General features: G+C 40.6%; 1 protein-coding gene across 1 annotated transcript; it reads right to left on the reverse strand.

The window, feature by feature from the left end:
• Positions 1 to 661: 661 nt before the first annotated feature.
• LOC306972889 (unconventional myosin-VIIa-like) lies at positions 662 to 14658 on the reverse strand (the record flags this gene model as incomplete). Its single annotated transcript, XM_079569596.1, has 47 exons — positions 662 to 760; positions 837 to 956; positions 1032 to 1115; positions 1239 to 1355; positions 1427 to 1612; positions 1695 to 1801; positions 1870 to 1957; positions 2042 to 2158; positions 2229 to 2334; positions 2452 to 2607; positions 2682 to 2824; positions 2914 to 3082; positions 3206 to 3315; positions 3386 to 3564; positions 3633 to 3799; positions 3885 to 4011; positions 4084 to 4201; positions 4293 to 4460; positions 4530 to 4757; positions 4841 to 5014; positions 5100 to 5219; positions 5584 to 5710; positions 5778 to 5896; positions 5978 to 6046; positions 6131 to 6289; positions 6370 to 6582; positions 6661 to 6960; positions 7244 to 7322; positions 7406 to 7500; positions 7597 to 7689; positions 7776 to 7934; positions 8448 to 8588; positions 8956 to 9131; positions 9220 to 9355; positions 9440 to 9650; positions 9719 to 9861; positions 11012 to 11131; positions 11218 to 11294; positions 12236 to 12389; positions 12471 to 12584; positions 13154 to 13296; positions 13459 to 13586; positions 13669 to 13784; positions 13891 to 13959; positions 14054 to 14206; positions 14455 to 14556; positions 14641 to 14658. 47 exons carry the CDS (start codon positions 14656 to 14658, stop codon positions 662 to 664), a joined length of 6297 nt encoding a protein of 2098 aa, XP_079425722.1.
• Positions 14659 to 14865: the final 207 nt, after the last annotated feature.

Consider the following 14865-nt stretch of genomic DNA (forward strand, 5'->3'; position numbering starts at 1 on the left):
TAGCCTACTCAACACATGCTGTTTTCTTTCCGGTCCTCTACCTTTTTAACTTAAGCTATTGAAATCTTGTACATCTTTAAGTTCTTTGTTGTCTAGTGACTCCAACAAGAATCCATTAATTCAATCATTTGAAGCTTGCTCAAATTAGAAATATACTGTTTGTAATATAAAGGCAGTATGTTTATTTTAAACCAGTCGTCTGCACCTGACTAGTTTTCTATTAAAGCAAGAGAAAGGAAGCTTTAACATATTGCGTCTCGTCTGCACCTGCTCATGGTATCCTGATTTCATTTTTTTGGGCACATGGTTTCCATAGAAACCGAGCACAAATCTATACAGACAGTAGAAATATTGTGCAAAGCTGCAAGTCGGCTACGATACAGTATGTCATCATGTACAGTCCAATTAAAGAACAAAAACACATTTAAACTGCACATTTGATTTACATCCCTGCATGAAGTACATCTTAAATAAATAGGAGTGAAATCTATTTTGGACACATGGCATATAATTAAACATGTTTAAAAAGTTAATTTTAGATACATATGTACAAGTAAGAGCAAACAATAATAAACAAGATTATGACAATGCAACTATAAACCTAGACATAAGTGAAAACATATTACAGTAATTAACTGATTCCAAAAGTTCCTTTATCCCTTCAGGACAATAGGTAGTTCCTAGATTGAAGTGGTCGTATATTTCTTTGGTCACCATACATGTTAACGTAGGAGCGTACCAAATCTGCCATTGTTTCACTCTGAAAAAATATAGTACAATTATTGTCATTACCTGTTTATAAAATAATATAATGACAGATAAACATATTTTGTTACCTTTGGGGTTTGACAGACAAAAGTGACAGCCCCCAACATAGTTCCTATCGTCATCTGAAATTGGTCACCTTTACTGTTCCACTCTATGATTCGGTTGAATGGGTACATAACCAGAACCTCCTAAAAATATACCATTATATTAAAGAGGCATCAAAATAATCTGCGTAAGCAGGTATTTATATATGAGATACATACTTTTGTCTCTGGGTCCATCAGACTCACGCCTTGCTTGCTGATTGCAATCTTTATATTGGTTGGGTAGCTGGATTCACATGTTTGCTACAAAGTTAAATAGATATAAAGTTGGGTATTTAGACACATTACAAACACTGCATTGATTTCAAAACAGTATACACATTGATGCTAGACTCTGAAGTCTGTAAGACTATATAAGGTTAATACCTTAACATCAAAAAAGGAAGAGCCAAATGTTTGCCAGCTTGAGATTGTTCTCAAGAAGGCGATTTTGGCCTCTTGAACAGTAGTGCCACTCTGCTGGTTGTAGGTGGATATGACATGCTGCAAGAACAGTTAAAATGTATTTATATACAGTGTGGACATTAGCATAATGTTGAGGCCACCAATCATACCTTCTTCCACTCCTCTTGGGACATGATTTTGACCTGGTCAATAGGCACCAGATCCTTCAGCATTTTGGGAATCATGACAAACTGGGATCGGTCTGAGTCAACCTGCACTCTGAAGAGCAGTCCAGCCAGTTTGATTATGTCCTCTTTGGTGCAGTCATGGCATCCCTGCAAGTATTTAGGTAGTTCCTATTGCAAGAACGGACAATTAACACCATTTAAAGACATATAAAAACAACTACAATAAAGCATGATCGAAAGGGCTTTATACCTGTGGAAAGTGGAATGTGAGGTCTGCGACCAGGTCCTTTCCTGGACTCACGTTGAACCAGAGCTTGCGCTTAAAGACGACCAGGTAGGGAACCTGGCCCGGGATTCCTAAAAAGATAAATAATAACTAGAATATTCATTTCCAAGAGAAATTACAAATCTAAACAATGCCTTACCATCTCTTACTCTTTTTACTTTCTTAGGAGGGTCTGAAGCTTCCCTTAAGCTGTCAAATAAATACTTTTGATCATCAAGGCTTTGCATCTATCACAAACACAAAGTAATATATTAAATAAAATACTTCTTTCGCTCACATAACTAACTTCTCTGAAAATAAAATGATCAAACCGGCTTGTTTGCTGTTTTTAAGTAAAGGCCATATCCATCATCTGACAAAAGCTGGAGGTGAGATGCGATACTTTGACACAAGTCTTTGATTGTGGACGTCGATGACACTTGAAATATCTGTAACATTGATAGGGACAATGTATTAAGTTGTCATTATTAAAATGTATGTGAGACTGTTAAGACTTACATCATCAGTATCATTTGGAAAGTAAACTTTATGGAAGATCTGGGTGCTGTCCTGTTGAATTGATTCCACCTCGACAAAATGAGGTGGGAGATTTCTCGGCTTCTTACTGAAGAAGAGAAAGAACAACCAGTCTTGTTATTTACTTTTTCAGTATATCAAGTCAATCATATTGTTAATAGTTTTTACAACCATCAAGTAACAAATTACACAAGTATCTGCTCACCTGAGCATGCCTTGCAGCCTCTGCTGACACTCTTGAGACAGGGTCTCTCTGGGGCGAGTTTCCAAGAAGCGTTTTACATGAACCATTAAATCTAGGCTGGGTGCAAACAGTCCTGTACAAAGCCACATCAGCTGCCACCCACGGGACAAACTCAGCCTGGCAGATAGACAGAGGGATCATTTTTATGTGTCACTTTGTGTTTACAGTAAGAACACTCACAGAAGCTGTACCTATTAGTGTTGGACGTCATCTGCTTCATGATCTGACAGTAGATCTCATCCTGCAGCTCCTCGTGCTGAGTGGCTGGACCAAAGATCTGGTCTGTCAGGTCTACAGGGCTGCGGGCTTGTTTAATGGGGTAGTCACCCATATACTTGAGAACAGGTAACATACATTGTCAAGGCAATTTTGATTTAATAATCTTCAGACAGCAGTCTGATGTAATTCAGATGTCAGAGTAACATACAGTATGATAAGGATATCAGTGAAGGCGTTACAAGCCAGGTAGCTGAGCTCAGAGTTACGAACCAGGCTCTGGAGTAAAGGCTGCTTGAGCGGTTCTCTGGAGCTGACCCACAGTTTCTCTCTACCTCTAGACACACCAAAACGCCCAACATCTTTACTCGGCTGCCTGTGACAGAGGAAAAAAACATCTGCTCAATGATATTCCTTCATCAAAGAAACACCCATTGCTGCAGAATTGTTTTACTATCAAACTTTCAAAACAAAAAAACATAATTGTGTTCTTTTTTACCTGAAATTCTCAAGTGCAAAGTTTTTCAAAGACACAGGGGCAATGGTTTCTTGAGAGATGTTAGACGCTGCAGGTGCTACAGATTGTCTTTGGCGTGGACTGAACAGCTCCTGCAAACCAAGCAAAAAATATCAACATGACTTAAAACACTAAAAACAAGTTAAAATGTAGCATACATACTATTTCTTCATTGCTGGGCATGGCTAGAGTGGGCAAAAATTGAAATATAGTTTTGTACACAGGACCGGTGTCACGGGTCCTATGGCTGGTGGCGATAAACATGTTGTCGGAAGGAGGACGCTCATTTTTTCTGATCAGCAACACATCTCCTCGTTTACAGATGAGATGAGTAGGGTCTTCTGTTTGAAAGAAGATCACCATAGTAACTGCTGTGCACAATTATATGGTATTGCAACAGAAGTTGTACCTGGTTTACTGTTGTCAATGAAGACTAATCCGAAGTCAGAGCGTTCTCTGAGTCCTTCCAGGTTTCTCTGTATAAGTGCAGTCATGTCTTCAGCCTCTACTGTCTTCAGTACAAAGTCTCCCCGAAAGGTTGCCAATGTGACCAGCTCATCTTTTAAGAAACCTTCACTGGATGAAGATTTACAAATCTTTTATCACAAATTGCTTTATTGTTTTCAAATCAAATAAAAATAAAAATTGGTATGACTAATACCTCTTCATGAATGCACCCTTGATTTCTATGTATGGGATCTCATGCAAGACCTTGTCTCTTCCTTCAATAAAGAGAATGCCACTCCAGTTGACAGCAACAATGAACCTGCTTTTGGGGACAGGAGGTCCTATGGAGAGGTGCAAAAGGCTGTTAGGGCAGATGTTACAACTAAACCTAATCCTTTTGTTTGTGGACTGACCAGATGTCATTGTAACTTCATAAAACTTTGAAAAATAAATTGGCCATTTTTGTCTGGACCAGTCAACCAGTTCTCCTTTTATAATATCGGCAGTTTTCCTCCCACTGTCATTTAGAGCCTGAAAAACAATTGCAGATCTCTGGTATTAAATTATCATGGCTCAACTGATCAGTTTTCAAAAATATATATAATTAGTTACTGCACTGTACCTGAGCGTGTCCGGCGTTGATGAATTGTATCCATTTGTTCATAGATTTGTGTTCAATGAGAGTCATGGTAATACAGTCTAAAACCACCTTTCTAGCATTGTCTGCATTATACTCTGAGCCAAACTTAATGTAGTAATGTTGAACGGCCAACTGGACATAATCATCCTCCTGAGAATGAAATCTGGATTATTACCATGATAATTCCAGTGTTTGATTAGCTGTTGTGAATGGCCCTACCTTTTCACTAGTGTACTGTCCAGACTTCACTTCCCTGATGACCTGTTCATAGATGAGGTTGGTGCTGACTGGGTCCAGTGAGCAGTCGTGCCACGGAGTGAAGAGCTCTTTCCTGAAAGAGAGTTTCCAGGGAGTGTTCTTCTCTTCTCTGCCCTGCCTCCTCATCTCCTGCTCACACTGAGACACTGCGTCCAAGACATGTTTCCCACAGCTGCCAAGGGACCATGTCTGACAATACAGGGGATATGGAAGAATAAAATAAAACAGACTAAGCTCTGATACCACCGTATGCACCGAAACAAACTCCTCACCTTCTCTTGAAAGTTTATGTACAGCGAGAATCCGTATGTGTCTGTTAGATCGATCTGATCCGCTACAGCTTGACAGACTTCAGCCGATGTGGAGGCAGAGTCCAGGCTCACACTCACAGACTCGTCGTTCATGAGCAGCACTGATGTGGCTATAGGTTTCTTAGTCCGGGCAGCCTAAGAAAATCATAAAGAAAACATCACCTTTTGTTTTGCATTATAGTTGAATTTGAAACTTAATGAACAGCAAATGAACAGCTACCTCCAGTTCAACCCAACAGGACACCTCTTTCCTATCTCCATTGGTCTTTAGACGCTGTAGACGCTGAGAGCAGTACTCTCTATACCCCTCTGGGCCTCTGCTGATGAAATTCTTCAGGTACTGCCAAACATAACATAATGATTAAACCCTTTTTGTGTTTTGCTTTGTTATGTTTCATGTATGTTGTGAACTTGTGATGAGTTTTAAATAGACAATACTGTATATAATTTGCTTTGACTTGAGTGCACACCCAGCAGCAGTTTGTATTTGCTTTTTCATAATATTGTTTCAGTGATTGATTTTAGTGACTTTATCTGGTTTTACTGCACAGACTGTATCAACGAGCCTTTTGGGTGTGAGCTACAGCAGTCACTGTTATCAGGTCGTAATTCAAGTTGTGAAGAGTTTACCATCTGTTAATTAACAAGGCGTAATAAACGTTGTATTTGCGGAGATCTCCAGTGTTAAATAAAGTAATACAGACCTTCATGAAGAGATCTGTAGGAGGGAAGATCCCGAGGCAGATGGAGAGGAGGATCCAGCCTTGTTGACGGCTGTGGCTGTTATTGTTATTGACCAGCTGTTTACAGATCTGACAGTAAATCTCATCTCTGCAAGAACAATTAGGACAGGCAGTCAAATCAAAAGTACTTGTATTCAATAGGCACAACTGGTCACCTTATTCCTGGTCTGGATAATGCATATCCAATGATAATGTGTAGTTTTTCCAAAGGGGACATTGGTCGGTTTAGTGTAGGGCCCTCTCCAATTAGAACAACTTCTGTCCCATCTTCTGGCTGTTGTACCATAAAAACTATTGGTTAAGTATCCAAAATGACTATAAATGAAGAAATGTAAGCCAAGCCACGTCCTGTTACCTCTTCAGGGATAAGAGATGCTTTTCTCAGTCCTCCAAACCCCTGCTTTTTCTTGTTTTTTCTTAGTATCTATGACGAGGGAAACCCAATTACCACACATTGTGAGTTTGATTCGACCAAAAAACAATTGCATTAAAATGTCTATTGCTTTACCGCGTCTATTCCCACCAGGTGGCTCAGCCTTCGCCCCTGTCGCTGAGTAACCTGACTTGAGATGGTGCTGTTGGACGTTATTGACACGGAGTCCTGGGCTCTGGAATCGGGATGGTCCCCCATGAACCGCAGAATGATCCACCAAACCGTGAGACAAGCCTGAGACAGAAATACGACTGTTTATATTGTACCCATACTTAAACTATTGCCTTTTGTGGCTATTGTTTCCGCCTTGATACCAGAGCATCTCCTTCATCGTCGTGGGCCAGCAGTGGTTGCTTGAGTCTGTGTGTGATGTGAGAAGGAGACGCATTGCCCTTGAAGTTGAGATCGCAGAACTTGTTGAAAGAGAAAGGATCGCTGCTGTCATCAAAAAAGTCGTCCTCTTCTTCCGCCACAGATGAGCTGCGACTGCGGTCAGACTCAGCGGAAACGACTATGAGCGGTACGTCCTGCCATTTCCAACAAATAACTGCATTAAAGGAAGAGGCAAGTATAGACAACTACAGAAAAATGAGAAAATCACTGACCAGAGGTTGAATAGTCCTTTCTTGCTCAGTGTCCAATGATCCGCGGTCTGACACAGTTTCTATGTCGCTCATTAGTTCCCCTTCCACTGCGTCTTCTATTAGTCTAATTCGGTCTTGTACTTCCTGGGCAATTTTGTCACTGTTGTCTTTATGGTTTTGCAGAATTTCAGCTTGCGTCAGTGGAAGCGACTCGTCGTTCCTCCTCTTGACAGCTCCTTGTCGGTTCAGGTATCCTTGGACATAGGCCTGCAGTACTACTGTCTTTTGGGGCCGCTTCTTCCGCACCAGGTGTTCCCGAAACTACACTCATGAAAAAAAAAAAAAAGGCATAACATGAGGAAAAGGTGGTAGGAATGATCTTTTATAAGTGGGGATGATTTGGAGCCATGCCTGAGTTTGTATGGTGATTGCGGCGAGTCGTTTTCGCTTATACTCTTTTCGCAGTTGCCGCGCTTTTATTGTGGCTGTAAGTCGCTGAAAACCAAGCCAGACCTAGTTAAGAGGAACAACAGATCAAGTTGTTTAGAAAAGAGAGTTGAAAATAAAAATAACAATAAATAGAAACCAAAGAAAATAATCAAACCTTTCTTTGCACTTTAAGGTACACTCTCCAGTTTCTTTGTAACACTAAAACTGCCGCCCTTTTCTTCAGAAATAACTTTCTGCAAAGCATACAGGAATCCTTACTCAACTTTAACATTCACACCAACCAAATGATGTTTACGGTGATGTTTAGAGTCTTAACCTGTCTTTGATTCCCAGCATCACTCTCTGGATGACTACAGCCACTCGACTTAGTTCCTCCTCTCGGAGTCGCTCCAAGATCATGTCATGGGCGTCCTGTAACAAGGTCAAATGTTCTGTTGTATATAATCTTTTATGGATAGAAAGGATTGTATCATTTACGATACAACTTAATTTGTATAAATTAATTACCTTTAAAAAGACCTTGGTTCTTCCTACTTTCCACTCGTCTTCTTCTTTGATCACAGCTCTGCAAATGGCTTCAGAACAGGCCGCAGCTGTTTCCTGGTCACATTTCAACAAATTTGAAAACATATTATGATCATTCATGAATGGTCATTGCATTCAAAGATGTCAGTGAGTGCACTAACAGTTTTCGGGTTACACATGGTTGTCTTCAGAAGCACTCTGTAGCGTTTGAGGAAATCCTTAAAGGAGTGTCTGATAGGATATCCCATTCTCCTGATGCGGATTGTGTCCATCATTCCCGAGTATCGAAGCTGACGCATACAGAGGTCTCTGTCAAAAAACTGACACAGAAAGAAGAAACTTTATAATTGTGCAATGTGAATAATGCAGTTTTGGACTCTCCATTGCAAGTATGGAGACAGGCGGGGCACCACTGCAGGGTATCATGCTGACTTTTTACAAATTAGACTAGAGATTACTCTGCATAAAATCATCAGCAACTACAGAGGCCTAGTGCCATCACACACACAAAACAATTCTTAATCTCAGGGGAACTATCCTGGTTAAATAAAGGTCAATAAAGTAATAGAAAAACAAGGCTGTACTTTACACTTTCTCCGTGTCACCACCATACCAGGAAACACGTTCACCATTTGTTTTATTGAAAGAACCCAACAAGGAAATTCTTTTTTCCCCTGCTACATTTGTACAGCTTAACATTAACAACCTATTGATTTGTGCCTGATAAAACATCATATTATGAGGAATCCATTGTTACAACTGCGTTACTGGATTGTTAATATTTGTTAATATGGATTCATACGAACAATATGAATACATCATCGTGTGTTTACCTCAGACTGCTTGTCATTATTGGGCTTGAAGCAACGGATGAAGTAAGGCTGACACACAGAGAGAGCTTTCATGAGGGCATCCAGCGATTGCCGAAACTGGCCACTTAGAGTCTGCACTTGTTTACGGCCGTCCGCCTGACCCTGACAGGAAATAAAAATCATAAAAGTTCAGAAATGCAAATTAAGAAAAACCTTATATTTAAAAAGAAATCATCCATTTTAGTGAGGAGTGGACCAAGATCAGAGTTTTCACTGAAGAGATTCTGTACATTTTTAGTGGATTTTTTATGTATGAGGAAAAACTGAACATAAAAAAACATGTAAATTTATGGATATATCTTTCTTTATATCAGCAATTTGGCAGACCTAAGTACTCATGCCCCTAGAGGCCATAAACGCCACTGCAGGTGTCGTAGCATGTTGCGTTGTTATTTTTACTGAGAGTAAATACTAAGCTGTATTTATCAAATTAATCTGAATCTGAAATCTTTAGATTACAAGTACATACCCGAAAAGAGTTTTGGGGCGTCATGATGACCCTGTGGTTTTTGGTCACTTTTACTCCATTGACTCCATTGATAGAAAGTTCGCTCTCAAATATCTGACGGAGCAGCATGTTTTTTGAAGCCTCTACCATTTTGATCACGTCAAAGCTGACTGCATTTCTGTTCTTCTCTAGGAATCCTATAGACAAAAAAAATAAAAGTTGAGATGTTTCACACTACCATATTAACAAAACATTTCTCAAACAATATACATATAATGGTTTTACCCTGTGAGTTGTAGTAGACCACACCCGCGAAATGATAGATACCAAAGTCTGTGTCGTGTTCATTTTTGGTGGAGATGAAAAGTGTACTATTTCTGTGCTGGCCGTTCATCTTGACAAGCAAAGTGCCATCTGAGCCCTGAGTTTGCCAGTAAAATAATATTAATACTTCAACAAAGCTTGTTTAAAATCAGAAATATTGTATTTGACGGCACTATCTTACCTTTGGGAAACTACACTCCTCGTCAATCAAAGCCAGCAGGTTGCATGGCTTTACAGCAAGAAGGTCTAAAATGCTCTGGTTGTCACTGAAGCTGATGTTATTCCATACAATGTCCTCCTTTAGGTACTCTTTTTGCTCCAGTTTGAAAATGTGGGCCACAAAGAATTGCTGTAGCTTCTCATTGGCAAAATTAATGCATAGCTGCTCGAAACTACAGAACGGAAACATGTTAATACTGAAGAATGTCCTGTTGTTAATAGATGTATAACAATTACTGACCTGTTTGTGTTGAAGTTCTCAAAACCAAAGATGTCAAGTAGTCCAATGGCCAGGAACGAGGATTTGCGGTTTGTCTGTAGTTTCTTGTAAATCACTGAGTTTATCTTTTCTACAATCCATATGAAGAGTTTATTGTAGATGGCCTTAAATCAGAAAACAAGGTGTAAAATATTAAAATATCCCTCACACCAATGCCATCCTTTGTCCCCAGTCTGACCATCCATGGGCCCAAAGTGAGGACAGTTACAATAGAAATCAGAATCAAAAACAATGTGCTATTGTTTAATGATCAACAGTTGGCGCCCACAACAGGAAAAAGTTGAGCCCATTTATTGCAACTCCACTTCTCTTTGATCTCTCCACAAATCCCGACAGAATTCTGGGCCACATCCTAACTCACTAATTGCCAAATTGGGGGTCGCGAGGCACTGAGCTGCGTGTCACAGGATTATTTCGAGATATAATTTCTAGAAATAAAGTAGTTGTTGTATTATGTACACTATTTGTCATTCAAGCACAAGCGACCACTAATTACAATATGTTACGGGGGTCTCCAGTTGTTTGTGTCAAATTTTTGAAGGTCCATCCATCCATTTTCTTCCGCTTTAACCGGGGTCGGGTCGCGGAAGCAGCAGTCTGAGCAGAGATGCCCAGACTTCCCTATCAGTGCACACCTCCTCCAGCTGCTCCTCCAGCTGTTCAGGGGGGATCTCGAGGCAACACCAGGCCAGCTCAGAGACATAATCTCTCCTGTGTGACCTGGGTCTTCCCTGGGGCCTCCTCCCAATAAGACATGCCTGGAACACCTTCCAAGGGAGGTGACCAGGAGGCAACGTAAACAGATGCAGAGACACCTCAGCTTCAACTTCATTGCTTTCCCATAAGACGTCACTTTTAGTGAAATTCATATTCATGTCTCTCCAGCTCTCTGTCCTTCAGAGGCAGGCAAGTTTTTCTGCACTGCTGTGCTGACCTACGCACCATACAGTCAGCCGCTTCTCGAATCCAGACTCAAAAGGTACCTCAACATCCTCAAACATCACTATACTATAAGAAATTCCATTTGTCCAGTGTTTTATTCACACACTTTGGTTCCATGGCCAAATCTACTTCTGGCACAATCTGAAGTCAGCCCTTCTAGCCCTAAAGTGTTACATGCACATCATAATCTCTGTATCCATGACAAAATGACGCGGAAGTCAAGCTAATAAAACACTTCTGTTAATATTTAATATGAGTCCGTGATTGTGTCTAATAAGGATATAGACAGTAGTTTCAGTTCAGCGTAATTACCTTCACGACAGCGTCTCTACAATCAGATGCCTGCTCTGAGCTCAGGGGCTTAGTCACTCTTTCTCTGTTCGTCATGAAGGAGCGCTGCGTCAAACTGTGGGCCAGAGAGGACTTCTGCACCTGCAATGGCAAACAATTATCTAAATTACCTTTCCTTATCCAGAATCAGTGGGCTTTAATAAACTGTGTGCCGTGTTGTCACAAACCTGTAACAGTGAAGCTGCCACGCTAAAGTGTTTGGATTTGCTGACGTCACTTGTGTCCAGGTTATTTTCTGTGTTGGCTGAAAAGAAGTAGAAGCATAATGTCACTATCAACATGATGACTACTTAACATTTTACAAACAGCAAGCCATCATGCTGCTCAAAGCAAAAATGTGCTCTTATCCAACTCAGAGCTAACTGCCAATAGGTCACATTTACGACGTCCTACAATTTGATGACGTGGCAGTGGGACATGAGACTCTTTTGGCGATTGTGTTCTGGCTCATTCGAGTGGCTTTCCTGTGACAGAGCGAACAGGGTTATCTCAGAGGGAGATACCAGCCTTCATGCAGTCTACAGTCCTGCCTCAGACTGTGGAGTCTCTTTCAGTGACAGGTCCAACTGACTAAAGGACAACGTAATCTACCAGGCTTCCCTCCATTTGTTGCCCCCTATAGAGTTCGGGAAAGTCCACAGTTACCATGGAGATCCGTCATCTTTGCAGCTGTTAGCATACATTTCCATTGACTAACATTAGCTAAAAAAAAAGTATAAAAAGTGGAGAAAAAAGCCGTGGAACAACTCCGCTGGTAAACACATCTAACTCACTGTGGTGTCCAAGTGTTTTAATGTGTACAATAACTCCAGTATTTTAACTTTTAAAATCTCCATTAGCTTACAATTGCTGCTAATCCCATAATGCTTAGCAATATGACATCACATTCCCGAACTCTATTGTGTATACAATGCATTTGATTGTCTGTATCTTATCTCGTGCTTTCCATGAGGTAGAATTGACCTCAACTGAACAAATGTGAAACATATAATTCCTCGGTGCTCTCCATTTCAATATTGAAGTATAGGCTCTTGAGTGTTACATAAATACAACATTAATAAGCTGACTGAGATTGTGTTGGGAAGTATTTTTATGTAATTCCTTTATATAGGCTATAGGCTACTGTTCGACTCCACCTCGCAATAAACATTACACAACATATTTCAGGTGTTCGAGTTGACTCACCCTCGAAGCTCATGTTTCCCAGGTGTAAAATCGCCGCCAGCAGCTTCACGACTTCTTGGCATTGGCTCTCGGAGAAAGTCAAAATCTTCATGGCTGCCTTGATGCGTTTGTAGTCTTTGGCATCGTCTCTGCTGTCACAATGAATACAACCTCCCTGCACACACAGATAGCACTTCGGACATGACATATTCTATCCTTTTAAACCTTCTCAAACATAACGCATGGAAGTGTGTACCTTGGTAAGAAATGTGTATTCTTTGGCATCTCTCAGGCTCAGCACTTTCTTTTCCTCGTTCGAGAGTCCAGCCAACAAGCAGTAAAAAATGTGGTAGTTGCGTTCCTCGAGAGCCTACAGCACAGGGGGAAAGATGGGCTACACGTTGTACATAGTGTGCCTTACGTAAGCGTAGTTGGGAACAAACGAGTTTTTAATTAGTTTTGAGGCCCCCCGTTATGAGAGGTGTGCTGTTTAAGTTAGAGACAGATTGTGTGAGCCTATAGGTCAACACTGAGGTCACGTACTGTAAATCAATAGATAAGAGGAGACGGGTTTGTCTGGGGGTAAGGGTTACTCTGGTTAGGTAAATATAGTTTATTTTAAATAAACAGATACTCATATGACTTCCCTATGTAAAGCAGGATTGAACCACTTTTTAATACTGTAATAAAGTTATTTTTTGTTGAGAGAGAAGATAGTTGTTATTTAATGCAAACAAGCCCAGTAAATACAGTTATTATTAACCACAAACCCGGTCAAAGGATATACATGGTGACTTGTGCTAAAACGCCATTTCTAACATCTGCCCTCCACCATGGGCTTTTTGAACGCAGCCAATTGTCCAGAGTCCCCCAAAGGTTGAACCAGGCCTCTCGATGTTTACTACGACAGATGGATAAGAATTATGAGCAATTGCTGACCTGATGACACACGCGAGATTTCTCCAGAAGATACTGCTCCACACGTGCGCCTTCGATCACTCCGTCCTTATTGAAGAAGATCTCCAGGTATTTCCCAAAGCGGCTGGAGTTGTCATTGCGGACCGTTTTCGCATTTCCAAAACCTATCATAGACATAGCACAAAGCTGTATGGTAAGAAGGTATTGATTATTTACATTTTATTATGTAGCAGTAACAGCGGGGTGTGAATACTTCCTCAAGGTACAGAATATCAAGTACTGAAATCCATGAGCACTTTTTTATTATCAATTCATTTAAAACATACCCTCTAAGATTGGGTTTGATTCGAGTATTTGTTGCTCTATCTCCTGTTCAGACAGCTGCCCACTTATAGCAGCCAGGTAGCGCAGGATCAGCTTGGTGCTTTCAGTCTTTCCTGCTCCCGATTCACCACTGAAAAGATCAATTTCGTTAAAAAACAAAACACATATAGACTTAATGTAAATGTGATGCTTGGCTGAGTCATGCATCCGACCTGATGATGCAGCACTGGTTCTTCAGGTGCCGTTTCATGTTGAAGTAGCAGGCCTCACCGATGGCAAAGATGTGCGGAGGGAGTTCTCCAAGTTTCTGCCCGTGATACAATTTTATCTAAGAAGAAGGAAGACATCATCAGTCACTGCCTTCCTATATCAACGTGCAGCTGCATTTAAATAAATCGGGGAATCGAGCAGATAAGATAATTCTACATCTTAACCTGTTCAGATGAATACAGTGGGAAATCCTGGTAAGGGTTTACTGCCACCAGCACAGACCCAACGTAGGTCTAAACAAAACAAAGTACCACAAAGCAACTCAAAACAATTATTGGGATTAGTGGCAGTAATGGTACATAAAACAAAATATATTCATTTACTTACATAGATGATGCCTTGCTTGTGCCGAAGCAGCAGATTTCGCAGTAATCCAGCCTCGGTCATGTCTCCTAGTTTGATCATATCGTCCACTCCCTCCACAGAAGTCGGGTGCATGACTTTGACACTGGCCTCGAGTTCTGGAGAAAGCCATTCCTCCTGAGGAAACAAAAGCATTATTCGTATGAACCAGTGTTTCTTAAACTCCGGTACAGACTTCTTGTGGTGGAAGATCTAAGACTTAAATATTATTCACCTTTTACCCCTAAGTTAGACCTGGTTATGTCCTGATACAATCCTGGTTTGGATCTGGTGCTACTTGAGTAAACTGAGAGCCACTGACACAATTACACTATCTAATGGCCAGTTTTAATATCTGTCTTTACTAAAGCTGAGTAGGTATTTACCTTTCCTTCATCATCCACCAAGAAGCGCTGACCTGATGGAGTTACTTTAACTCGTGCTCCAATGGGGACCGAATTCTCTGACTCGACCCAAACCCACTCCCCCTAAAAGGACAGAGAATAGCACATCAAAACACACAAAAGGCAAAAATTAAAAGATACATCAAAAACTATTCAAGAAATTCCCACCTTTCTCAGCATCGCCATTGTAATCTTCCTTGTCCTTAAGCAAAGATATCAAAAATAAGATTAATTTGTTCATCCAATAATTCATGAAGGTGTTCCCTAACAGGTGTTCCCCGAGTAATGGCGAACAACTCAAACTGTAACATTAAAAATAAATCTTAAACTAAAAAGTACCTGTCTGGCTATCGTTGATCCTTCATTCTCCGTAGCTCGCAGTAAAGTGATATT

This window comes from Gobius niger (genome assembly GCF_951799975.1).
Source record: "Gobius niger genome assembly, chromosome: 13".
NCBI lineage: Eukaryota > Metazoa > Chordata > Actinopteri > Gobiiformes > Gobiidae > Gobius > Gobius niger.